Here is a 24,439-nt window from a genome sequence, read left to right on the forward strand (position 1 = left end):
CCCTGGAACCCAAACATAATTCTTTGTTTATGAATGTATGCTATGCTTTCTTGACCACAAAATCAGTTGCTAGTCAGCGCTTGTCTGTGTATCTTGTTTTTCATTGTTCCCATCTTTGAAAGGTAACAAGCCAAAGCTAGCACCATCCTTTGGGTCACACTTTTTCCTACACATTCAGTACATCTTTGCTAGCTTAATAGACTCCTAAACGTACTGTAGAAATTGAGACTTGACACAAACTTGGGAAAATTCTCCCAGTTCTGTGACATACTGCGCTAAACTGACAGGAACAATGTGAGACAGAACGACGTATAATGGCACCCGTAATTGCCATTTTGTGGTTAGCACCATTCCATGACCTAATTAGCTCAGCAACGTGACAGACTGCTTTCCTCAAGAACAGCCTGTCTTGATTTCTATCCAACCGGGCAAACTGCTACCGCTCACCGACTAGCCAGAATCACCGTGGTGGAAATGAGATAAAGCCCCAAAAAACCTCTCTTGCTTTGCTTTCTCTCAGCTAGCAACTGTGGAACTTGGGTTGATGTTGGTAAAGGCAGCTGCACATACTCGATGCTCACTTCAAGGTTAGTAGTTAGTAGTAACAAACGTGCTAGTTGTGTTTGAGCAATTTTCGGGTGCCATCCTATGCAGTTAGTACTTGTGAAAAAGCACGCCAGTGCATGCTCTGTTATCAGTGTGCTCAGCACTTGCCTTAGAAAATATTTTCCTTAATTCACAACCAGCCTAGTGAAACCCCAGCTGGTAGAGAAGCAAAAATACCACCTACAATGTGGTACTGTAGCTTAGCCGGTGACAGTGAAGGTGAAAATGCTGACTCAGCAGTTAACCATGGCAACTCTTCGACTACAAACTAGGCCTAGGCAGGTACCAACCAAGCTTCTGAAGCACCAAAACTGAGCTACTACACTAATATTGCGGCAATAAATACTAATGCCACCGGCACTAGTATTCATTGCTACGAGGCCTTAGTATTGCCGCAAGGCATTGGTATTCATTACAGCGCACTGCGAATGGTCAACGGCCATTATTAACTGCTCTGGAGCTCAGCTCTCTCAACCATCATCAAAGGGGCAGACGCTGCTCCTACCCCACCAGTTCATGTTAATAAAACCAATACTAGCAACCCTCCACCGCCAACATCCATCGTCTCATTGGTGACAATATGAAGAGCAGCTCCCTGCCATGAGCACCGGCTACAGGGTGACCTGTAGCTGGTTCTGGCAGCTGGCAGAGTGACCACAGCCGGGGCACAATCAGTGCTCAGAAAGAGTTGCAATTTTATTGTGAAACAAGCAGGCCTTTTGGAAAATAGACGAGAACATGTGCCAACCTCGGGTATGGCTACCAGGCTGGCTGCGACAGCTGCAATTGTACAAAAAAAAAAAAAAAAGTGACAGAAGTCCTTGTTACGACTGCATTGTCATTAGAAAGGTAGGGCACTTCGGCTAGAGTGTTTTCTCACTATTTCATCAAAATCTGCGCAAAGCATACCTTAATGTACTGCTGTGTCTTACACCGTGGGAAGGAAGCCAATTTTCCCGGTTGTTTGGGGTTCCCAGTTGCTGCTGACAGCAGTGCTTCAATCTGTAGTTCGTACCTGGCAATTCTGAAGCGAGCACAGCGTCTCTCCAAGGCACCAAGAGTGTGCAGCAAAGCCGTGGCCAGAGAATGAGGTGTGCAGACATCTAGCGGGGTTACGCAGCAGGTGCTACCGATTCGTATCAGCCGTACTCTATGGACCAACTGTTGTCCCAGGTTCTCTTCTTCAGCAACAAGTCCATTCACAATTCAAAGTTTGGGGTGTAGTCTGGCAACAATGTACAATACAACCAAGATGATAGAAGGGTAGCTTGCTGGGCCAGTTGGTTAATGCTGAAGCTTGGGAAAACCAACGAAAAATAAGAAGCAAACACAAGGCAAAGAAAAGAACACACACGCTGGGCAACACAGCGCAAGCACTGTGCATTGACCAACACTCGCGGAACGGGTCATTTTGCTTTTCACTGTCGCAAGTGCAATTGAATGCCACTTTTTGAAAATGGAACTGCTCTTGCCAAAGGTAGAACGAAAACTTAGAGAGAGAGATACTCGAAGCGTTTTATATCAGACAGCAACAAGAAGGAAACCGCATCAGTGTACCATCTACCAGTTTGAGTGATAAAAAGGTTGCCTTTCTACAAGATGGATGATGTTGCTAAAGGCAGTACACTGAGGCTGGTGTGTTCATTTCTATCAGAAAGTTTACCCTGAGAAACTTTGCTTTCTGCTAGAATCACTGTGCATGCGTTGCTGGTTGTTTGTTCGTAGGATGCATCATTCTTCACTTAATTAGTCCAGCATGTGTGTTGTCTTTTCGTGCTGCATGTCTACGTATCATTAGATGTGAAGCATCTCATGCTTGGGGCTATGTCCCTCCCTCCCTCGTTGTCGTTGTCCGCCATCCGCACTCTACTGCGCATGCGCATCTCTTCAACCCCGTCAGCGTTTGGGCTGATGTCAGCGCAGCCCACTATAAAAAGAAATAGTTAGGTGGCGCCCGGTTTCGATCTCACGACACTCTGGCCGCAACGGGAGGTATGTGGCGCTCTTCCCACTGCGCTACAGACCGAGATGGGAGCATGTGCTACGAATGCGCCTTATGTCCTCCACTCATTCACACTACGTCAAGAAGCTACTGATACAACGAAGGCACGCAAAGCTGAACGTCAACGGAAACGATGAACTGAAAACTAATGGGAACTTCAGTCGACCCCATGGCTGCTTCGCATACTACTCAGGGTTCCCCTACGGGAAGATGGTGTAATTTTTTTTAAAGCAAAGCTTTAGTAATCTCGTTGAGCGGTTTTGCAGTCACGGAGATTTGACCTCCACGGTCGCATCTGCCACTACCACCTCCCCCACCTCCACTGTCGGCTTGGCACATCTGCTCTCCAAAGCTCATTCACACCTGACCACACGACTCACTGCATGCATGCCCATTTGGCCATGAATGAGAGCGAGGCCGGGCCGTCTCCTCTGAGCTCAGGAGCTGGAGGGAGGCTTTGAGTCGTCGTTTGCAAGCGGTGTCTGACCACCCCGCTACAGTGCACTAGAAGGTAAGGTGTATCATTCGGCGGAAAAACCAATGGAGAGCGAGGGTCCCTTTTGCGATGAAAAAATTGTATGGAGTGCAGGCGTTCCCCAGGGAACTCCTGTTGCAGCCAGCACCACCTGTAAGTTTTTAAATCAAACTGAACAGTTATTTGACAAGTTTTACAAATTACTATATCATCAAAAAAAAGAAATAAGACTATTTAGGTAGTAAATAGGAATTATTTAACAAAAAAAACTTCCGAAATCAACTGGTAAGCAGCAGCCGCCAGGGGCAATGCTTACAACAGGAGTTTTTCAGCAGAAATTTTCATTCCAAGAGGACCCCCCTAATTGCCCCGAACGGCACACTTCTCTAGGGGCACTGCTTACAACAGGAGTTCCTAAGCAGAAATTTTCCTTGCAAAAAGGACCCCCCTATTTGGCCCCGAACGGCACACTTCTCTCTTCTAGTACACTGTAACCCCGCAAATACTCCCCAGCGAGCCATTCGGCTCGGAAAACGCCGAAAGTGGGACCACAACTGTAGACAAAGGCAGGATTTGGAGGAATAGTATAATATTTGCAGCTAAATCAAAGGTTAACCAACTGAAACAATGACTTAACCAGGCTAAGCCAAGCTTTTGCTTAGCATATCCAGGGTTAGCCGCGCTAAGCCGCAGCCATTTTTTTCACTGGCTTTCCCAGGCTTAACCAAGATGTATAGTGCATGCAGGTTTGCAACGCACCTGTGCCTTGCTCCAGTGCATTATTGCTAGTGATAATGCACTCTGCCTACATGAAACATTGAATCATCTGGACTAGCTTTAAGGACCGTACCAGCAACAGCGCTGGTATCGCTCCTTGGTGGGAGCAGACAACATCCGCGCAGGTCAGGGATCAAATAGTATTTGGTCCAGATGAATGGCTTCTCAGTAGGCCTGAGGTTGTGGAAGAGACAGCACTTGCACAAGAGGGCTGTCTGACAGGGACACTCATGGTTGCGCAGCACTCATGCACTGCTACAGGCAAGTTTATGCCAGGTTTTGACGGTCCACCATGAATAAAAATGGGCTGCAAAGACAATTTTATGCAGGCGAATCAATTATAACTCGGTGAGGATATGAACTCCATGAACTTAGCAGTTTAGACGGGAGATGGAAAAGGATATGGTGATTTTTCTTGCTTTGTTTCTTTCAGTCTCTTTATTGGCCTGTCCAGGGCAGTTAGTTCTAAGCAGTTTCTGGGCAGTCCAAAACCTCTCCTGCCATAGCAGTTTCATGGGAAAATAAGATATGGAGCTGCTTTGGAGCAGTTCACAGCAGTCCAAAGTGACAAATAAAACAGGCCTTTTCTTTACTTTTCCTTGCTGTGTGCTATTGCATGCTTCAGTTATACCCACAGGAGCGGCCTGGTGACTGTGCTTCTGAGAACATAACAGCTAGCTCGATTTGGTGTATTATTACACTTTACCCTTTGACAAAGGAAGAATTTACAAATGCTCATTCATCTGAGACTCTAGTGCACGTTAAATGCATATTAAATTAGTCTAACCATCTATTACGACATGCCTCATTGCCCAGATTACATAGTCACGGCCAATAAAGTGTTTAAGGGAAACTAAAGGCTGAATAACATTTTGTTTGAACTGAAAGACTGCGCGTATCGTAGCTCTCCTGGCTTTTTTTCGGCAGCCAAAGATGCCTTGTCTGCTGAGAAATAAGTTATTAAAGCTTTATTTCTCTCTGCCATTTCCCTTTTATTTTGTGCTGTTTAAGCGCGCGTTGCAAAGCAATAAAATCTAATGCATTCCTAACAAACATCTCAGAGAAATTAGCACTTCAGGGTGACCTGCATGTAGCACAAGTGAAAGGGGGGGGGGGGATAAGATAATAAAAGAAACGGAATGAAATAAATAAATAAATGGAGGGACGTCAGGTGGCTTAGGGCGAAGCGAGCTTATAAAACCAGAAATGTGGCAAGCTGGGCTAGTTGGTACAGATCCATGGTATTAACAGCGGAAATCTAGATGAAAAAGGGCTCATCTCCCCGCGAGGGGGACTCGAGTAAATGCGTCGCATAGGGGGTGGGTGTATTGCGTTAACGTTTAGTGTTTGGGGGGTTGGTGGTAGTGAACGCGTTGTATCAGCAGCTTCTTGACGTAGTTTGAATGAGTCAAGGATATAAGGCGCGTTCGTAGCCTTTCATTCTGTGTCGGTTTTGTGGCGCAGTGGGAAGAGCACCATGTACCTCGCGTTCCGCCCACAGGTAGCGAATGCGTTGTATCAGCAGCTTCTTGACGTAGTTTGAATGAGTCAAGGATATAAGGCGCGTTCGTAGCCTTCCATTCTGTGTCGGCTTTGTGGCGCAGTGGGTAGAGCACCATGTACCTTACGTTCCGCCCGCAGGATCGTGGGATCGAAACCAGGCGCCGGTAAGTATTATTTTTTTATATAGTGTAGGGGGAGGGGTGCGGACCTGTTGTTGAGAGCGAGGAGGGTAGCGTGATGAGGGAGAGGAGGAGTGGGGGAGAGGGCGCACCTGGAACGGCTGTTGCGGACGCCGAGGCACACCGACAACGCCGGGTGACATCGTGAGTTAAAGAAATGCTCTGCATTTAAAACACAACGGGAGGACACAAGCGAGCAGTGAGAAAAGTTGTACAAGAAATAAACTGCAGAAGTATGGCACTCGTCGGCGTCCTCCCCTTGTATGGTCACACCAGCTGAACGATTGCTAGCTGAGCATGATTGAAAAGAAGAATTTTCTTCCATTATTTGGTGTCAAGAAAGTTACCACTTACTGGACGGTGGTAGTCATGCAGAGCAAGCTATTGCACTCAATGCCACGTATTTCCGATTCACAAGTTTCTCACCCATAACGGTATTCCCAGGCCCGTCTTCTGCTACTTGCAAGTACTGAGCCCTTGCCCGGCAGCAATATACTTCCCCTTTAGCTGAATGGTTGCAATCAGAAAGGAGCATGACAAGCACTGCACCAGCGGTGCACCACGAAGAAAAAAGCAACCGGACCTTCAGGTTCAGTTGTTTGGCTAGCCACTGAGGGGATGACGACATTGCCGCAAACACCATTTAGCTAGCTTTTTTGCATGGGTGCTGTAACGAAATGCACGTGTTCATGCTTGGACTCCCTCAAGGATGCACTCTTGCAACTATGGTGTTGAGCACACGCAAGAGGAATGTGTCTCGTCCACATGCGACGAGTTTGCTCTGTTTTATGAGGGAAGTGCTCTTGCCCAAAGCAGGTTCCTGCACAATGAGCCTTATACCCGTGCCACACGTACACGAAAAATGACATTGAGTGCTTAATGCTTTAAGCTTGAATGCCATTAATTCAATGTTACACGTGAAAATCTAATGCCATTCGCTCTAATGTCATTTTTGGTTTAAGGAGTTCCGCACAATTCATTCGCTTTCACAAATGGCTTAAATCTGCCTACTTTTGAACGCAATGAGCACCAAAGGAAACCAACGAAACTCTCAGCACCAGTGTGTTGACACAGAAATGTAGCTTAACTTCAAAATAAGGCGATTTTTTGTGCCCTCTTGGTGGCGAAGTTCTGAAGAAGACCAAGTTCACTAAAACAGCAGCAAAAGGCAAAACACCGTGTCCCTCGTCGTTCTGAATTCTTCGGATTTGGCTATCGCTAGCAGGCGACGGCAGCTGCCGAGAACAATTTTAGAAACCGCTCACACCATTTTTTTGGACAGGACTATTTCTCCTAACATTTTCTTTCACAAAAAACATTTTTAACCCTTGTAAGACGTTTTTCCCTACGTTGAAAATTTCTAAAATATGAGTGCATTTCTCTTTTTGGTCATTATCACAAATCGTGCCGAGCATATTTTTGCATTTTCGTGTGTAACACGGCCTGCACAAATAATGTCATTCAGTATCCTAAGGTCTTAAACACTTAATGTCTTTTTTATTGTACGTGTGATTACATTAACTATATTTATAAGCTTGTGCAATGGCAAGTATGTACACCGGAGTACAGTTTGCAATGTGCAATAGGGAAGGCAGACAATAAATAAATAAATAATTGTTCATTCTTCTAGCAGTGGTGATACTGTAAAACCAAATGGAAGTGACGATGCAACAGTATGCAGGCAAAATGCGAAAGGCCCAGTCCATAATTTAAAGCCACAAGTTTACACTTACACACGTTGTAGAAACTTGGTGCCTTCACTTCAATACGATATAAACCTGTCTAACCCAGAGTTCTAAGGCAATCACACGCTCTATGAGGGGGCCTTGTAGAAAGAAATGCTTCTCTAAGGTCGGGCCGTTGAGAGCTCCTGAATACCTCGCCAAAGCTCTGTGTCTAACGGACGTTCTTGTGTTTTGTCAGCCTTAAAGGGACACTGAAGTGATATGTAAACATTGCGGGATTACTTGCGCAAATTGTAGTCCGGAGTCCCCAGACCATGTTTCGACCACCCTGGGCGCGTTTACGCGATTTTATTTAGTAGAAAAATTAATTCGAAAATGCTGTCCTCCTCTCTTTACGCTTGCCCATTTTCTGCGGCGTTTTCGTGTGACGTCGAGAGGAGCCGAGCTCGCAATTGGCTGCGCAACTGCACGGCTCCCCTGCCTTCAGACAGTCAGTCGGCCCAGCGTTTCGTCCGCCGGCCGCCGACGGGTCGTCGCAATTCGTTCGCTCAGTTGAAATGAAGCCAGGACACGTTTGTGAATGGTAGAATCTGCCTTTCTTTACTTGGTTAGTTTGTACACTGTATCTAGCTCCAAGTCAAGGTCGCTTCACACAAGTGCTGCACAAGCGCACATGCGACGCTTCGCTGACTGGTACGCCAGTAGGAAAATATAAGGCCTCTTGAAGGCGGGAGAAGAGTCAGCGAAGTCAATATAGGTACTAAAGAAATAAAATCAACTGATATTTTTACCGTACAGCGTAAAACTAGGGCGCGGGAAGCACTTTTTCGCGCTGGGCGAACAAGCACAGCGGTCAGCAGCACGACCACACATCTGCGAACGCTTTTCCGTCTACGAAATGCAATTGCTAGACGTGAGCAATACAACAAATAGTCACCTAAGCTGCTTGAAATGCCAAAACTAAATAAAAGTGTAAACTGGTTGTACAATATATACCCTATATTACCACAGCCAGCGTAGCCTGCTTTGTGGCCGAGTTGTTTGAGGCGCAAGATATGCCACCGCAAGTACTTTGCAAGTCAGGAGTTCGAATCCCCGCGGGTACGTGCTTTTTTTTTCTGTAAGTTAACTTTTTCGTTTTCCGCCGATGTTTTCTATATTGAGTTCACCTTTTTTTCGGCCGCAACGTTCATGGCTCCACGAACTAGTTCACAAAATGCGCGCAGGCTGGCACTGGCGCACTAGCGAGTTCTCGTTGGCGTGCTGTTGCCATAAGCACCGACTGCTTGCAGGCAGTGGGCACAGGCCCGAATGAACAGACCCTTGGCCTGGTGCGAACACGCTTTTTACGATACAGGCATGAGGGAGGCAAGCTCCAAATATGGGGGAAAAGCGCATGACATTTGGGCGTCTGCGGGTACGCGGAGGGCGTTCATGCACTGTGTAGGATTCGGATAGTGAATGCTACGATTCCAAGCCGTCCTAGGAGGCTTATCTTTATGCATTTTTACAGCTGACAACATGACAGAAGCGCGGTACGATGATTACTGAGTTATTGAGAATGCCCATCCAACAACGCCTACGGTTGTGTTTTACAGAACCGAAACCGAAACCGAAACTTGTTTGGTTGCTCACCTTGGGCATCGTCCAATCACGGTCCCGCTCCTCCTAACGTCACAGCTTTAGTTGGTGCGGCCGCCGCAAACCGCGCAATGTAGTTTTTCTTCTTTCGCGCTTTGTAAAATAATTACCGATTTGTCAATCGTAAAAACGATGAAAAGTGTGCTAATTTGAGCCAGTCTACGCAGTGCAAGCAAAAACGGGAGCTTGACAAATTCACTTCAGTGTCCCTTTAAATAGTACGGCCGCGCTAAAGCACCTTTGAATGCACGGCATCAGGCATTACACCGGAAGACCTAGCTGTTGTGTGAATGCAGTGCACGTCTACGCCTACAGGAAAGCTTCCCAGTTGCTGTCAAGCGGCCACACAAGACGTGGCTGGAAAAACTAGCTGGGCATTGCTGTTCCAACAGCCTTTGTGGAAAAGTTCTCAGTGTTGCCTGTCCAGGCAGGACCTTCTGAGGTCGAAAGCTCTTCTATAGATGCATGTGCATGAGTGGTCGAGTGACCCCCACCACCCAAGGAGGCTGTTGATGTTCCCCAAGCACTGCTCAGCAGTGCCGGCTCGCGAGGACTCAGGGGTCGGAGGTCGCGCTGCCATTGGACAGCAGATCCGAGCGGTCCAGGAACTGCTCACACGTGCCCTCCTCGTGCTCTTCGGGTGCCTCCCCAGACTGCACCACTGCCAGCCACTGCGTTGTGCAAGGCACGCCACTACAGCACAAGGAGATGGTACTCTGACGTCACCCACTATAGCCCAGTCCTGGACTCTAGCGGATGAGGTTTAGTTAGCAACTGCCTTCTAAACCTGATAATTGTATAGTTAATTGATTAATGCTTGTAGATCATATTCATCAGGAAGTTACACCCTCTGTTCCACATAATGTCTGCCTTGAGGCCACGGCGCCACTCAAGTGCCAACAGTACAGTTGACCAGAGCTGCCGGTCCACACCAGTGGCAACATATAATCACGACTGCATTCTATGTGCGGAATATTTTTGACGCACGAAGCTAACAATGCAACAATCGGTGTGTGGCACCGTGAAACATGTCACCTTCACTGTCCCTGCCGCCTCCCCTGTCAGCTGGCTCTCCTGCCACACACTTCAGCTTTGGTTTGCAAGGGTAGTGCTATAGTCTCTAGAAATACGGCTAGTCTGCTGTCCAGGCCAGTTTTGCATTACAACAGGGTGTCATTGCAGTGATGAAAATGCATGAAAAACATCCCACTGGTCGACTGCAGTGCCCTCTCAGTGCGCTCACTGCATTTGCCGTTGAGACATCTTTTTTTAAAGAATTAAATTGCTGTTCGAATAATTTTTATTGTAAAACTATTCGTTCACTTACTTTTTGCAGCATGAATAATTTTTTCCAGGGATTAAAAGCGAAAGAAATTAGCATCGTCTGCTTGCACGCCACATTTAGCTGTGGTTGTCTGCACCCTGCAGTGAGCAGACGATCAAAGGCATGCACAGTTCTGTTTACAGTTTGGTTAAAAAAAAAAAAAAACGAAGTTGTAGGTGGGCAAGGAAACCACTGTCCTAGACCACCTAAGAAAAAGAAGAAGAAAGAGCAACCCTGCACGCATGACATATGCCACACACAATGATGCATCGACTATGTAAATGGCGACAGTGATGCGAAGTAGCTGTTAAGCTGTAGCTGCATGACAAAGTTTCCAGGGCAGAACAACAAGGACACAAAGGAAGAATGCAACAGCATGAGCACTGCGAAACACGAGAAAGGGCCTGAAGTATGAAAAACGTGGTTTCTAATAAGATCACTCCGGTCACTGGTGTTTCGTTCTTCCTTGTTGTTTTGCGCTGTAAACGTTTGTTGTCACACATAACCAGCCAGCCCTGTTAGCAGGTTCCCGGTGAAGAAGCCCTGCCCACCTGTGCGTTGTGCCAGCAGAAGCGGGTCTCCCGGAGGCGGCGCTCCCACTCGGGGAAGTGGTGGGCCAGCAGGGCCAGGGCGTGGCCGCACACCCGGCCCACCTCCGGGTTGCGGTCGGGCAGCAGGTCCAGCAGGTAGGCCGGCACCTCCTGGCCACCCTCCCGCACCAGGGACTCCCGCACCCCGCCTCCCCCGCAGCTCACCAGGGCGTCAAACGCGTACGCCACCTGCGTGTGCGCGCAAGGACCCCTCCTGTTAGCAACACTGCTCAAAGAAGCCGTTGATGTAGGAAGCGAAATGTATGCGTGCACCTCCTCCAGGTGAATCAGGGCTGGACTGACGTCAAGGCTTCGTCATCGAATGATGGGAGACAACAAATTCCATCCCACCCACGGTACTGTTGGCTGCGGCTATTTATTTCTTTTATTTTTTCAACCTAAGGCTCACATTTTCCTTTTGATTATGCACTCAAACGCTGTGCCGCCCCATAACTGCCTCTTTCCCACCTTTCATTTCCACGAAGATTATAGCTGCCTCTCACTGGTTTCCACTGCACACCAGTTAACACTCTCATCATCTGTGCATCTGTAAATCTCAGTTGTTCGGAAAGGTGGATGCTACAAGTGCCAAGTGTGCCAACTGTTCAATTTTGGATGCTCTCCCACGTACAACATCGAGCCTTTGGTGTGTCCTATTATGGCAAAAAAACCAGAAGTTCAGAATCTGTCCCTTCAAACGCTCACTCCTTGGTGATGCATACCGGCCCCGTTCACCAGGGTGGCATTAGGGAGATGCGACCAGAGATGGGGGGAAGGGGAGGCGGGGGGATAAGGGGGGAAAGATTGGTAGCAACAGAATGAAATATTTTAGATCCCTTTTTAATTCAGTTACAACAGAGCAAAAACTGAACTGTTTCGTCCAAACTACTACTAACTACACCACTGGTCAGTTGCTAAATCTTCTTCATGGGTGACGCCGCCCTTTTCAGGAAGTCTTAGAAACACTGTCAAGAGTAACAATGTTCACACCTGCGACACTTCACCAAAAGAATGTAACCCAGGGCTGTGTCAGACATGTATGCTCAGAACTCGGTGCGATTTTTCTTTGCTATGCTGAACTGCCTCTCGCATTGGGCGTTTCTGTGGTACTGATTGATTCAAATTCTGCGCATGGCCAACTATGCTTTTTAAGCTCTTTGACATCGTTATACGAGCACACTTATGACAATGTCAATTGGTGTAGGAATGGATTGGATTGTAAGGTAGCTCTAGTGCAATGTGGTCAGACTGAGGAGAAAAATTTGGCCAAACACAGGTGCATTTCCATCCAAGAGATTTTTGTTTTGGTTGTACAATCGTACAAAACCATCAGAATTTGGGAGTCTCCTGGACAATTCGGGAAACCTGGCAGGTATGGTGATAGGAGTGGTGCGTCTTGCTAAGCTAAACTATAGTGGGGTCTGAATGAGCTAATGTCTTACGTTGTCTTCACGATTCTTTCAGATATGTACAGATATCAAAAGGGATATGCCACTAATTGCTGTGGCTCTATAGTGAATGCAGAACTGCGTAGCCAATTCAACAAAAAAAAAAAAAGAAGCATTTTATTTTTTTATCCTCTCAAGTGTGCAACTCTGCTGTCCAAGTGGAAGGCGTTTCATAAATGTGAGGGCCACGGAGGAAGAATATATAGGAGGTGAAACGGCCTATTGCAACAAGAGCGGGTGAGCGACCAGGTAATGTCACAATGAAAACCAAGGCAGACTCCAAGCTTCGTAGCTACGACGGCGAAGGAGAGGGTAGCGGCACCTGATGGAAGAAGTGATAGCGGCCACACTTATTCCGCGGCTGAACAGTGAAATGCCGATTGAGAGGCCGCGCAGTTTCTTCACCCGCGGCAGATGCCGCTAGCTTAACCTATGACGAGCGCTTGTGACATTATTTGGTCGCGCTAGGAAGCCTAGTTTCACCTCCTATCTTATTCTTGCTCCGTCGTGAGGGCACATGAGTGCTTGAGAGATTCTGCAAAAATATCACACAAAAAAGGCAGGTGCAGACTGAGTTGGTGACACATCAGCGCTACATAATACGACTAAAATGTGTTTGGTAAATTTTCATTCACTCTTGAGCAATGAGGTGCCCCAACAGGTTAAATCAATTAAGCTGAATGTTTCAGCTGGAAACCAACCTGCAGCACCAGTTGGTCGTCCTCCTGCCTAGCCCTGAGCAGATCTGTCAAGTCGGCCACCAGACCCTGCTGCACGATGGCATGGGCACAGGTCTCACCACTCCTTGCCACCGTGGCCACCAGCTGCACTAGCGGCACCAGGAGCTCCTCCGGCCCCTCGACGAGCCGGCTACGGATCCAGGGCAGCAGCCGGTCCAGCAGCGGCTCAAAGTGTGCCCCCTCCAGTTGAGCCAGAGTGGAGGCACACTCGAGGGCAAAGTCACTCTCGGCACTCGACGACTGCTGCATCAGCGCGTTGCAGAGAGCCTCCGCTCGAGACGCGAGGGACGTCGAGTGGGCGGAGCTGCCGTGCTGGGTTGCGGTGCGGACCAGGCGGAGGAACAGGGCGTCGGCGTCTCGCAAAGCCCGCTCAAGTAGCTTCTCCAGGGAGCTGGCAAAAAGCTGGGCATTGCGCCGATGGCCTGCAAGGCTGATGGCAAGTGCCAGCGGGGCCGGCTGGGGACTAGAGCTCCCTAGGAGGCACTGCACCAGCCAGGGCACGCAGTCTGTGTAGGGAAACTGGGACTTGCACCGGTCATCGAGGCTCAGGTGGTACAGGACGCACAGGGTGGGTGTCTCGTCAGCCGCCGGGCGCCCCTCCGTGACGAGGTGCTGCACGAGCTTGGGGATGAGCCCCGCCGTGAGCATGGCCGACCGGTGGGCACGCTCGAAGGACAGGTTCAGCAGCAGCCGCAGCACGGCCGAGGTCAGGGGCGGCCGTGAGAGCAGGGGCGCCAGGCGCTCGATTGTGGGCAGACGGGCCATTTCGGCCTGCGGTTAGAAAGGCAAGAATAAGCGAGAAACAGGAAAAGTTACGTGCACAGGAAAAGCTACAAACTTGCTGGACCCCTAAGTTTTTGTGATTTGATCGACTTGCATACATATCCAAAGAAATTTTGTCTTGAGCACTGTTACATTGGTGAATGTTACCATACCGAGCTTTGTTGCCTCTGTCATGTAGTGGTAGCGTGGGGGACGAGCAGCGAACAGGAGAGCTGCATTGGTTTTGACGACAAAGAGCCCAGAGCAAAACTTAAAGGATTTGCTGCATGGCAAGATGAACAGCGATGATACAGGAGCAGCATGGAGTCGACGGGCAGAGCAGCGTTCTCAGTTCAGTCCCCTATGTTGACTGCTACGAACCGCCAAAAGGGCGGAATTTATAGATGGTATTCACTGAAAAGTTCAGCGGGTGATTTCTTTGCTTGGTAACACTGAAAACCGCCAGGACAGCGCCCGTTGTGCCTGTGCAGATGCTTTGTGCCCGCATCTCGCAGGGGAGAAAAAAAAAAAAAACATCACCGTGCATTGTCTGCTGCCAGATTCTCGGCGGTTGCATCAACAGATATATTATAAATAGCGCTCACATTATGTGGTGGCGCTCTGCTTGCCATCGAGCACTTCGCATGACCAGAAAATGAAACTGTGGCTGCAAACGAAAGTGACACGGTGCGCAAGAGGCCGACGCTGCAGTTGCCTGCGACCACGGCTGTCACCACAAGTGCCCTTTAAAGGAGCACTGACACGAAAATTTTATGTTAGACTTTTATTGCTTTTATCGATGCTTAATGGTCTGGCGAACCTGAAACAGCACTTCAAATACTTCAGCGCGCGATAGTTAATTACACTGAACGGCCTGAAAATCATTTGCTTCAAATACCCGCACTTTCATCCCGAACGGCGCATATGACAGACTCCCTGCCTGACCAATTCGCAGACAGCCTGCCGAAATTACCAAATTGGCCGAATTTCTTCATCAGCACTTCACATCCTCAAAAACTGCTCAACGACCCCTGACATCCGCATCGTCTGGGCTCCTGGACACGCCGCCATCCCCGGCAATGAAGCGGCTCACGCCGCGGATCGCGATATGATACACCGAGCCATTGCCGACTGTGGCCAATGTTTACCCCCTCACGATCAACCCCACCCACTCAGTGGCTACACGGAGATTCTCGCGCATTACTGGCAAACTCGCCGTCGCCTCCCACCACCACACTGGCGCCTCTCCAGAGAGGACGGTACAACTTGGCGGCGGCTCCAAACGAATACCTATCCACATCCCACCCGCCTCCACCTCATCTTCCCCACCCAACACTCTTCCCTCTGTGCTCATGGTCCCCAGCCTGGCACCCTCTACCATATACTGTGGGAGTGCCAACGAACTCCAGACTTGCCCCCCCCCCCCCCCTTTCCAACCCAACCTTCGAGCAATGGAGGGCTTCCCTGGCCAGCCCGGACCCGGATATCCAGTTTAAGTTGGTGACCCGAGCACGGACGGCCAGCCGAAGTCAAGGCATCCCGGACTAGGGATGCCTTCCACGGGGCGACGCCCACACATCAGCCTCTGCTGGAGAAATAAAAATATTTTTCTCTCTCTCTGCCTGACCTCACCGCTTTGTGAGGACGTCACCGGCGCCCGCTTAAGAGGGTGTTGCGCCCGCTCGCCGCTCGTGGGGCCGCGTGCGTGAAGTGACGTCACGAGCTTTTGATGAGCGCTGCCGCGTCAATTCTTTTGGCTCTCCCTGGATGATGTCACGCTGATGTCCATTTGCTGAGTGCCGCTCCGTGCGCTGCTCCGTCGGCGCGATAAATGAGATCCAATTAAACTATGTTCTTTGCGTCGCAGGCCGCTCATATTTCACCCAGGGTATTCTGTTGAGTGAAGGAAGCGAACTGTGCAATAATATTAACGCCAAAAATTGGTGTCAGTGCTCCTTTAAAGGGACCCTGCTACACTTATTATTGACTATTCGGAATGTATTTTGGGGTAAAGTCCATTGTTCCAGCAATCTCCTCCCGCAAGAACTATGAAAATCCGTTCACTGTCACCGAAACTACGCGCGATGAAAAATCGCGCATAAATGTTTCCTCTCAACTCAACCGCAGACAACGCGACGACAGCTGCGGGCTCTCTCCCGGAGAGGGGGGCGGCGCGCGGCGTTTTTGTTCGGCGGCCTTCGATATGTCATAGGCCGGGGAATTTTGTCCTTCTCCCCGCAACGTGGATGGGTCTATTTCCGGTCTGGTGCCACAAAAAAGCAGGCATGGCGGTCTGCTCACGAGCAAGCACTTAGGTTGGTAGGGCGTTTTTGAAGCAATAAATGTTTGTTGTCGAGTGGGCTCGTTGAAAGTGGAATAATTAGTTCGTCATTAAAACTCCGCGCGCACTCAAAACAAAAGAAACACCAAAAGCATGCGGACAGGGTCAGACATAGACGAGGTTGATACACAGCGCCGAAGACAGCAGATCGTCACAGGAAATGCCAGAATTTAGCCGCAAAGTTGACCAGTGACAGCCAATAGGACAGCCAGGACAGCCATGGCCTGACTGATGTCGTAGAGGCCATGCCAGGGGTGCATAATGAGGAGAATTGAAGAGAGCGCGGTTGGTTTTTCCGCGTCTTTCACGGCGATTTGCACGCTTACTGCTTCACGTGCACGTGTAATATTTGGCTCGGGTGTTCTTGGCAGTGTAATCTAAACGTCGCGCAGATTTACTTGCACTGCACGGAGAGTGTTGCAGGGTCCCTTTAATGCATGGTTGGGTACAAAAACCAAATAATGGTTTTGAAGAAATGTTTCATGCATACGCCGATTTAGATACAATGATGGCAGCATAGCAGCTAGTGCATGCGAGGCCGTCTCCCAAGCCGTACAGTGCTTGCACTGCCCAGCCAGCACAATCACTGACGAATCACAAGCGACCTTTGAACAAATCGCTTAAAGGGGTCCGCAGCACTTACTACTAACCACTCGAAATGTATTTCGGGGTAAAATATATTGTCCTAGAAATCTCCTCATGCAAGAATTATAAAATCCGTTCACTATCACTGAAGCTACGCGAGATAAAAATCGCATATAATCATTTCCTCTCAACACGACCGCGGACTACGCGACAAAAGCTGCTGCCCTCTCTCGGAGAGGGGGGTGGCTCGTGGCATTCTCTTCGGAGGCCTTATATATATCACAGGCCGGAGAGTTTTCTCTTTTTGTCCACAACGTGGAAGGGTTTATTTCCAGACTGGTGCAACAAAAAGCAGGGATTGACGCCTGCTTGCAAACACACACTCAGGCTGGTAGGGCGTTTTTTAAGCAATAAACGTTTGTTGTCGAGGAGTTTGGTTGAAAGTGAAGTATTGAGTTTGTCACTCAGAATCCGCGTGCACTCAAAACACAAAAGAAATGCCAAAAATGTCCGTATAGGATCGGGCATAGAAGGGGTTGGTGCACAGCGCCGCCAATGAGGGATCGTCACAGGAAATGTGAGAAATATACCCCGAAGTTGACCACTAACAGCCAATAGGACAGCCACCACTGTAATGACGTAATTACAGGGGTGCATAATGAGGGAGATTGAAAAGAGTGTGGTTGGTTTTTCTGCGTCTTTCACAGCGATCTGCAAGCTTACCGCATGACGTGCACGTGTAAAATTTGGCTCAGGAATTCTTGGCAGTGTAATGTAAACGTCGCGCAGGTTTACTTGCACTGCTCAAAGCATGCTGCAGGGTCCCTTTGGCTTCCACGCAGCAACATTTTCACAACAATATTTTTGTTGTCCTTGAACACGCAACATACCTTGAGTGGCAATCGGCTTTCACTTGCACACGCACGCGATTTGGTCCATCACAACGCAGTTGCACGGATACGTAGGCGCTGAAGTTTTTACCGCTCTACCTAGTCATGTGATGATGTCAACTGTGTCTTGTGATAAGTAGATCAGGGTGCTTCACGGAACAGTATTTGGCGTCAAGGTATTATTTCGCGTTCGGTGGGGCACAGTTTGGAACATCGAACAGCTAACTGTTGTCATGTGCTGTGCTTTATCAGGCGCCAGCACAGACAAGTACTGCCATCTCGTGGAGCCAGACGTAACCAGTGCGGCGGCGCCTTAGCAACACAGACACTCGGGCAATAGCATGGTGACACATGCGCATGGTTGCCCGCATGCGTGCCACACCAGTAAATACAACCTACACACAGAAGCGGCAACAGTTCTGCTGCCTTCCAATGCTTTGTGCACACAAGAACACCCTTTCCCGGTCTCGTGATAGACGGCGCACGTTGAGTCTGAGAGAGGGGGGAAAGGAGATCTCGGCGAGCGGAGTCTGCTTGTAGAATTAAGTCTCAACACGACCCCGCTTGTCGTAATTTGTTTGAGGAGGGCGGGCTTTCCTGCAGCACATTTCACCACACTACACCAAATTTGTAGCCCGCACGCACAGGGTAGCAGAGTGCTGAATCGTAACAGCACATATATATAACCTGGAACAAGCCGAAAGCCATGTGCGCCACTTTCCCTAAGATTGAGGGTGGTGTCAGGGTAGAGACATGCTACCAGAACTGCAAATCCTACAAATAGTAACAACATTTTTACAACATCTAATACAGTTAAAGCTCGTTAATTCGAACTCGAAGGGGACCATAAAATTGTTCGAATTAAGCGGAGTTCGAATTAGCAGGCGGGCGCTAGAATGAATGAAAATCGCGCCACACTGCACGGGTAGAACACAGAGAAGCCACCTCTGGACTCATTATTGCAAATTAGGCACTACTACACATTTGTGGCAGATGATTTTGTAAATAATGTTTCATAAATAATGATGGCACATGCCAGAGCAATGGCGCCGGTGGCACGGCGCCCTCTGTAGACGCGAAAATAGCTGTTGCAAGAAGCAAGCGCGCCTTCCACACTGTTGTTTTTCTGTTTCGTTGTTTTGCATCTCTAGTAAATTTGGTTTGTTTTGGATTCGCAACACACTGCAACCACTCTGGGCCGACTTCTTCTGCCAGGAGTGGTGGAAACCAGAGGATCATAGTTCGAATTAACGGTTCTGGATACCGACGCGTTGAAATTATCAGGAGTTTTCCCCCATTGAAATATACAGGGCTGTGCCAGGACCAGGGCATGAGTTCGAATTAACTAAAAAGTTTGAATTAACCGAGTTCGAATTACCAAGCTTTTAATGTATAAGAAAAAGGACTGGCGGGCCTCATATGGCACAGCAGACAAGGAGAGGAAAGAAATTCTCCAGGAACTTAAGTCTACTGAGGTGGTTTGAAGGCGAAAGCATAGTGATTATCAAAGACTTCTTTACTACTGCATAGTGTTTGTATCTTTTTCGTCACTGCTGTTTCTTCATCTTTTAATGCAAACACTTCCGACAGACACAGTGGCCACAATTCATGAAGTGGCTCCCCCCGTCAGGGCTCTCCTTTGCATGCATCTGTTCTACTCCCAAGCCATCACGTTCACCTGTCCCGCAGCATGCACCAGGCCCCCTGCTTTTTCCAGGTCCTGTGTTTTTGGTGGTCTCGAGCATCAGTTGTCTTGCCAAGCAGGCACGAGCTCCTCTCGAAGTCTGGACTGCCTGTTGAGCCCAGTTAAGCTTGTGGCAATATCTCATGGCACGTGGACAAAACAGGCGTCCCCATTACTTGCACTGTGAAGCGGATGATGCGTTTGGCACAAATGCGTTGGGATGATGCGTTTGGCACCCGAAAGCGGTTTCAATCTATTCAATGCTGCCCTACAGACTTGGACGTGCGTCGTCACAAGTGATGCCACAAATTGGCGAAACGGCTGGTGCCAGGGAGTTGGCACTTTTGAGTGCACATTTTTTGTGAAAAAGCGAGCACGTGGGGGAAAAGGTGCACCCAAATTGGTCATAAAGATCTCGAGGCACGTAAGGTGCTCGCACAACGTCCACTGCTGCTCCTGTCTTAAGGGCAGCGTAAATCTGGTGGTTCGGGAAGAAGAGGAGGAGCTGTCGTCCTCGCACCTGGTTCTCGTAGTAAACGGAGAGCCTCTTGAGGAAGCAGACGGCCAGTAGGAGCAGGTCGGGCTGCTCCCGGCCGAGGCACTCGACTATCATGGGCACGAGTCCCCGGTTGACCATCTTGATCTCGGAGCGGGGCTCCTCGGCCACGTTGAGCAGCAGGTAGAGGCACACCCGCAGCAGCTGGTCCTGCCGCCGCACCAGCCCCGAGAACTTGCGCCGACTGCGCCCCCCGTCCCCCTCCCCTTCCTCGCCCCGCTCAAGCTCCTCCCGCCAGTGGGCGTGCCGCCGTAGCTCCCACTCCACCAGGTCCAGGCAGATGGAGCCCACCTGACAGCAAAGGAAGGGGGCAGGAGGCAGAGCTCCCGTCTCTCCCTGCATCTCACCTCACCGAAAGTGTGCTCCTTCCCAGTAGCCGCGATCGAACAGTGGTTAGCAACGAGGCAAGCAAATGTGGACCTCTTCCAGAATAATCCTGGCCTCAAGCTGTTTTTATGCTCACAGCGAATAGAATGATGATGGAAGGGTGTGTGACTCGCATGGTTAGGTCACTGAGGAGTACCACGACAAAATGCGTCTAGTGTGCCCTGTTGTTGGTTGCCATTACAAAGGGGAAAAAAAAATTTCCCTGCCTTTCTTTGGAGCACTCCCACGCTACACACCCACTACTGCAGGGAACAGAGCTGTGGCAAAGGTAATTTTAAACTTCTCTCGGATGAGTACTGCTTTCATTCAGTGGTACAGAGGATATGCTTGAAGGGACCATGAAGACAGATGAAAGGAGCACTCCTCAGTGGTGCATGGTGCAATGCTTGTTCAAATGCCGCTCACCTGGGCACTAGTGCCGGACTTCCCTCCAGTAAATACAGGCATGAAACTGGCGTCATGATTTCTCACTAATGTTAGTAGCAGATTGAAGATGACTGTGTGCCTGTTTCCATGTGTAACGTTACACCAACCACCTATCATAGTATTTTCTTCTGACACCAATCCCTTTGAACAAGTCATGACTTATTTTTCTGCAGTCAAAAAAGGAAGAAGAAAGGTAGGAGGCCGAAGCCCTGGGGCACCTTGTACTCGGCGATGACCGGGTGGAACTGGGAGAAGGTGGAGAGGCAGAAGAAGACGTAGGCCAGGTTGGTGGCCAGCTGGGTGTCCCGACGGCCGTCCTCGCGCAGCACACGGGCCAGCGCGCACAGCAACGTGTCATTGGCCGCCAGCTCACCCAGGTTGTCCGGGCTGCGCGCCAGCTGCAGCACCAGCGACGAGCCCCGCACCTTCTCCTCCCCCTCCTCGTACAGCATCTCCACGTACGACTCGAGGCACGCCATGCTGGCCACAGGGGCCACCGCACCACCACGGCCGCCGCCGCCCGGTGGGGACGGGCCGTCGACACGCTGCACTGCCGTCTGGGGCTGCGATGCATTGTCACCATCATCAGCAGCCGTTATTTGTCCAGTGCAAGATTAAGGTCTTCCTGATAAACACAAGTTTAATTGTTATTGTTATTTCATCAAGCCACTTAGTTTCCTGCCTGCCTCAAACTCTGTTATCAGCCCCGCAACCCACACTGTAACTTGCACAGGCAAATTATGTCAAACAGTTTATGCTGCCACTGAGCAGTCAGCTGAACAGAATGTGGTTATGCGCCCATACAAAAAATACTTTCTTGCATAATGGAAAATTCAGCTGCATTTTCCATTCGTGAGCTCACTTTAATAAAACCAATGCAAGCTCTTCCGTATGCAAGTTTTAAACGGGCCACTTGTCTTCACAGTGGTGTTACCAGTACAAGGAAATGGTTGAATACTTTAACTGTGATGGGTTGTGACTCCCACTTTCCATTTGCATAACAGGTGCACAGCATAATATTTTTTCGTAAACGTCCCAGACATGAAAAAAGTGCACGCCTTTCCGTATTCTGTGGTCCCATCCTTGCGCTGTTTACAAACCATGAATCCACACCAGCGTGCCCAGCTTCACACACTTGTGCATGCCCTTGCTCTGTTTAGCCCCCTTGTCTTCATTCGCATTTCTAAAATAATCCCGCACTACCTACTCTGCGAGAACATACCTGTGTAGTTGTAGGAACCACTATGGTAAAGGCTTGTTTACAGTCGTATAGTGAGTGGAAACCGTGGCACGCCCCTCCCTCTCTCGGATGTCCGTGTGACCGTCAGTGGATCTGCCTCTCTAGGTGCTGCGCAATCCCTTTTCTCAAGGATCCTGAAGTCGTGTTGCCCTTGCCACAGTACTGTTGTTTCAACTCTCCTATGTAACATTCGGATTCATCACTGCAGGCTCTACATCTTGTGCAACACATTGTGACCATCGTTCCCATGCGTGTATTTCAGCAGTTAAAAAAACAATTCCTCAAGATATGCAAGTACCTGTAAGTTTGCGCAATGGCTATTTTTCTTTCGAAGGTTTTGGTGTTGCCAGGAGCAGTCACTCATGCAATGGTGTGTGCTTAAGTGCATGCTTGCGTTTTAGTATAAAGGAGACTGAAAGATGCGCGTTATCTGGATGGATCTTTTGGGCGGCAATACGCTACGCATTCCGGCAGCACTTTGGCCGCAGTAGAGAGTTCTCCGAAGTGTCAGTACTACCTAGAAGAACAATCTAAATACAAAGCGTCACGCGGCAAATGAGCAGTGGTGCTTCCCACTCCCTGTAAGTGTTACGGCGAGATTAATTTGTGGAGTGCCCCGCAGCACACGGACCATTTGGGCGCATGCACGTCGTCCCACATACCCTTGTCCCGGCGTCGCGGCGCTGCTGAAGGTACAGAAGCAGCCTTTCCACCTGGGCGGTTTGGGACTCGTGCAGGAGGTCGCACTTGGCGACGATTTCGCGTGCCAGGGCGGCCAAGTCCGTGGCGGCATTGAGACTTTTGACGCGGATAACTTTCTGGCAGGCGCGGCTCTGCTCGATTGCCGGCCCATCGCCAAGTACCACTGCCTCTAGATCGTAGCGAACCACCAGGGCTTTTTCACTTGGGTGCACGTCCAATTCGCAGTTACGGAAGTTCCTCTGAATGCACTGTGGTACGTCATCGGGCTGCATTTCGACGTAGTGTTGCCGCCCGTGACAACTACGGCGGACCTCAAAACGCACAGCAGGGAGTCCAGTGGCTTGCTACCTTACCATCGCGTTGCAGCGCACCGCGGGCCTCACAAATCAAGTCGGAAGACGAGGTGTGACCTGCTTTGGGAGTGCGCGTGGTTAATTTTTGGTCGAGCAATTTATCGATCTCGTCACTCGCTGAGCGCGCTACGAGGAGACGTCACGCGCACACTGCAGTAGCAGTTTTACTTCCGTTATTGGCACAAATAGATAGAGACAAAATGAGTTCATGCATTTAGACTGTCCTATTAGACCAGATAAAGCCACGGTTGTCATATCGTAGGCAAGTTCGTGCATTTGGGCCGGCAGAGCAGACGCTGGGTGTAGGTCGCTGATGATGATGATGGTTTGATTATGTGTGGTAACGGAAACACCTCTGAGCCTTGAGCGTCATGGCTTCAAAAGCTTTGTTCGTCGCGTCTTTGTCTCATCCTTATGAGCGCGTTTTCACCACCACTCCAGTCATAGCCCGGTAATTACAATTGATTGCAACTGCCTTTTACCACTTTTACTAGGTGCTGCTACATTAAACCACATTAAACAAACGAAACCTGAAACATTTTTATGTGTAAATGTTGGATTACACTGTGTTCATTAAAAACTAAAAATATAAACAGTTATTTGTTTAAACGTAAGGGACTGTTATTTTTATAGCTCAAAATTAGTTTTTACCAACGCCTTCTTTATGGATTTCGCAGTCCGTGGTCCATGCCGGTCCATGCCATGCCTACTGGCAGAAGCAGACGACGCAGCCCAGCTTAGTACGATTACTACGTTTCGAAATTGCTTATTGCCTTGAATAACTTTATTATTTCAGTGCGTTAATTTTCACGTGGTAAATATTGCTATATTACACTGTGCTTCAATTGGCAATGCCAGCGCGCTTACATGAACAATGCACCACTAAAAAAAGGATTCATAGGAAGCAGCTGCGTTTGCGTTGAAATCGGCAAAGCGCGTGAGATGGAAGTTTTTCAAACGCACTCTAGAACGATCAGTATTCATTCTTTATTTTTAACTTGCGCGTTGTTACAGGTCAATTATGAAATGACTATGTTCATACATCGTAGTGGCGCACGTACGATGTACGATGTTCCATGCGTATGTACATTCTGAAGCGAAAAATTAAGCAAATAATGATTAATGCTGCATAGCGCACTCGCCGTGAAAAGTGCTGTCGTACGTGGGCTACTACAACAAAATAACACATAATTATAAATTGTTGCACATGAAGTTCGCTCTCCCGAAAAACGAAGACTTCTCAATTCTTCGATCTGAACCACGTGGATCACTTTATTAATTATATAAATACTAGCCGAAATCTTCCTACGTATATTCTTACTCTGCGATATGTTTCTCCGCGCTATCGGCGGTGTTTCATTAAATAAAATTGACATAATCAAGAATGTGGTTTTTCGCAACTGATGGCCGTGAGTGTACGCCGTGTTGAACTAGCATACTATTCACTCTACTATTACAGCACTCTGACATCTTCCCGTTCAACGCGACTATGGTGAGAGCTAACGGCAAGCTACAGAGCGTGGTTTCGTCGAAGTAGCAGTTC

General features: G+C 49.0%; 1 protein-coding gene across 4 annotated transcripts; it reads right to left on the reverse strand.

Moving 5' to 3' along the window:
• Positions 1–546: 546 nt before the first annotated feature.
• Kap3 (kinesin associated protein 3) lies at positions 547–23,228 on the reverse strand. Of its 4 annotated transcripts, XR_013320293.1 has the most exons (7): positions 22,504–23,228; positions 20,820–21,164; positions 19,753–20,079; positions 12,932–13,741; positions 10,744–10,971; positions 1,516–9,539; positions 547–1,386 (listed from the first exon to the last, which is right to left on the reverse strand). XR_013320293.1 is itself a non-coding variant. In XM_077690893.1 (6 exons), exons 1-6 carry the CDS (start codon positions 22,813–22,815, stop codon positions 1,366–1,368), a joined length of 2,043 nt encoding a protein of 680 aa, XP_077547019.1. In that variant the 5' UTR covers positions 22,816–23,228; the 3' UTR covers positions 1,196–1,365. The 4 variants fall into 4 exon arrangements, 3 of the variants coding, with proteins under 3 accessions (XP_077547019.1, XP_077547018.1, XP_077547020.1); XM_077690893.1 differs by lacking the exon at positions 1,516–9,539 and having other exon boundaries at positions 1,196–1,386; XM_077690892.1 differs by lacking the exon at positions 547–1,386 and having other exon boundaries at positions 1,393–9,539.
• Positions 23,229–24,439: the final 1,211 nt, after the last annotated feature.

Source organism: Haemaphysalis longicornis, unplaced genomic scaffold, assembly GCF_048455015.1.
Source record: "Haemaphysalis longicornis isolate Haplotype H1 unplaced genomic scaffold, Haemaphysalis longicornis Haplotype H1 scaffold_10, whole genome shotgun sequence".
Taxonomy (NCBI): Eukaryota; Metazoa; Arthropoda; class Arachnida; order Ixodida; family Ixodidae; genus Haemaphysalis; species Haemaphysalis longicornis.

What these genes read in the sequence shown, in the direction of transcription:
- Kap3 (XM_077690892.1), bottom strand. Translation starts at nt 22,815, where the DNA reads ATGCAGCCCGATGACGTACCACAGTGCATTCAGAGGAACTTCCGTAAC. An exon ending in CCGTTTACTACGAGAACCAG is followed by an intron (nt 13,742 to 19,752) that starts GTGCGAGGACGA and finishes TTCTAACCGCAG; the next exon opens with GCCGAAATGGCCCGTCTGCC. An exon ending in TCTGCTGGCACAACGCACAG is followed by an intron (nt 9,540 to 10,743) that starts GTGGGCAGGGCT and finishes TGCACAACGCAG; the next exon opens with TGGCTGGCAGTGGTGCAGTC.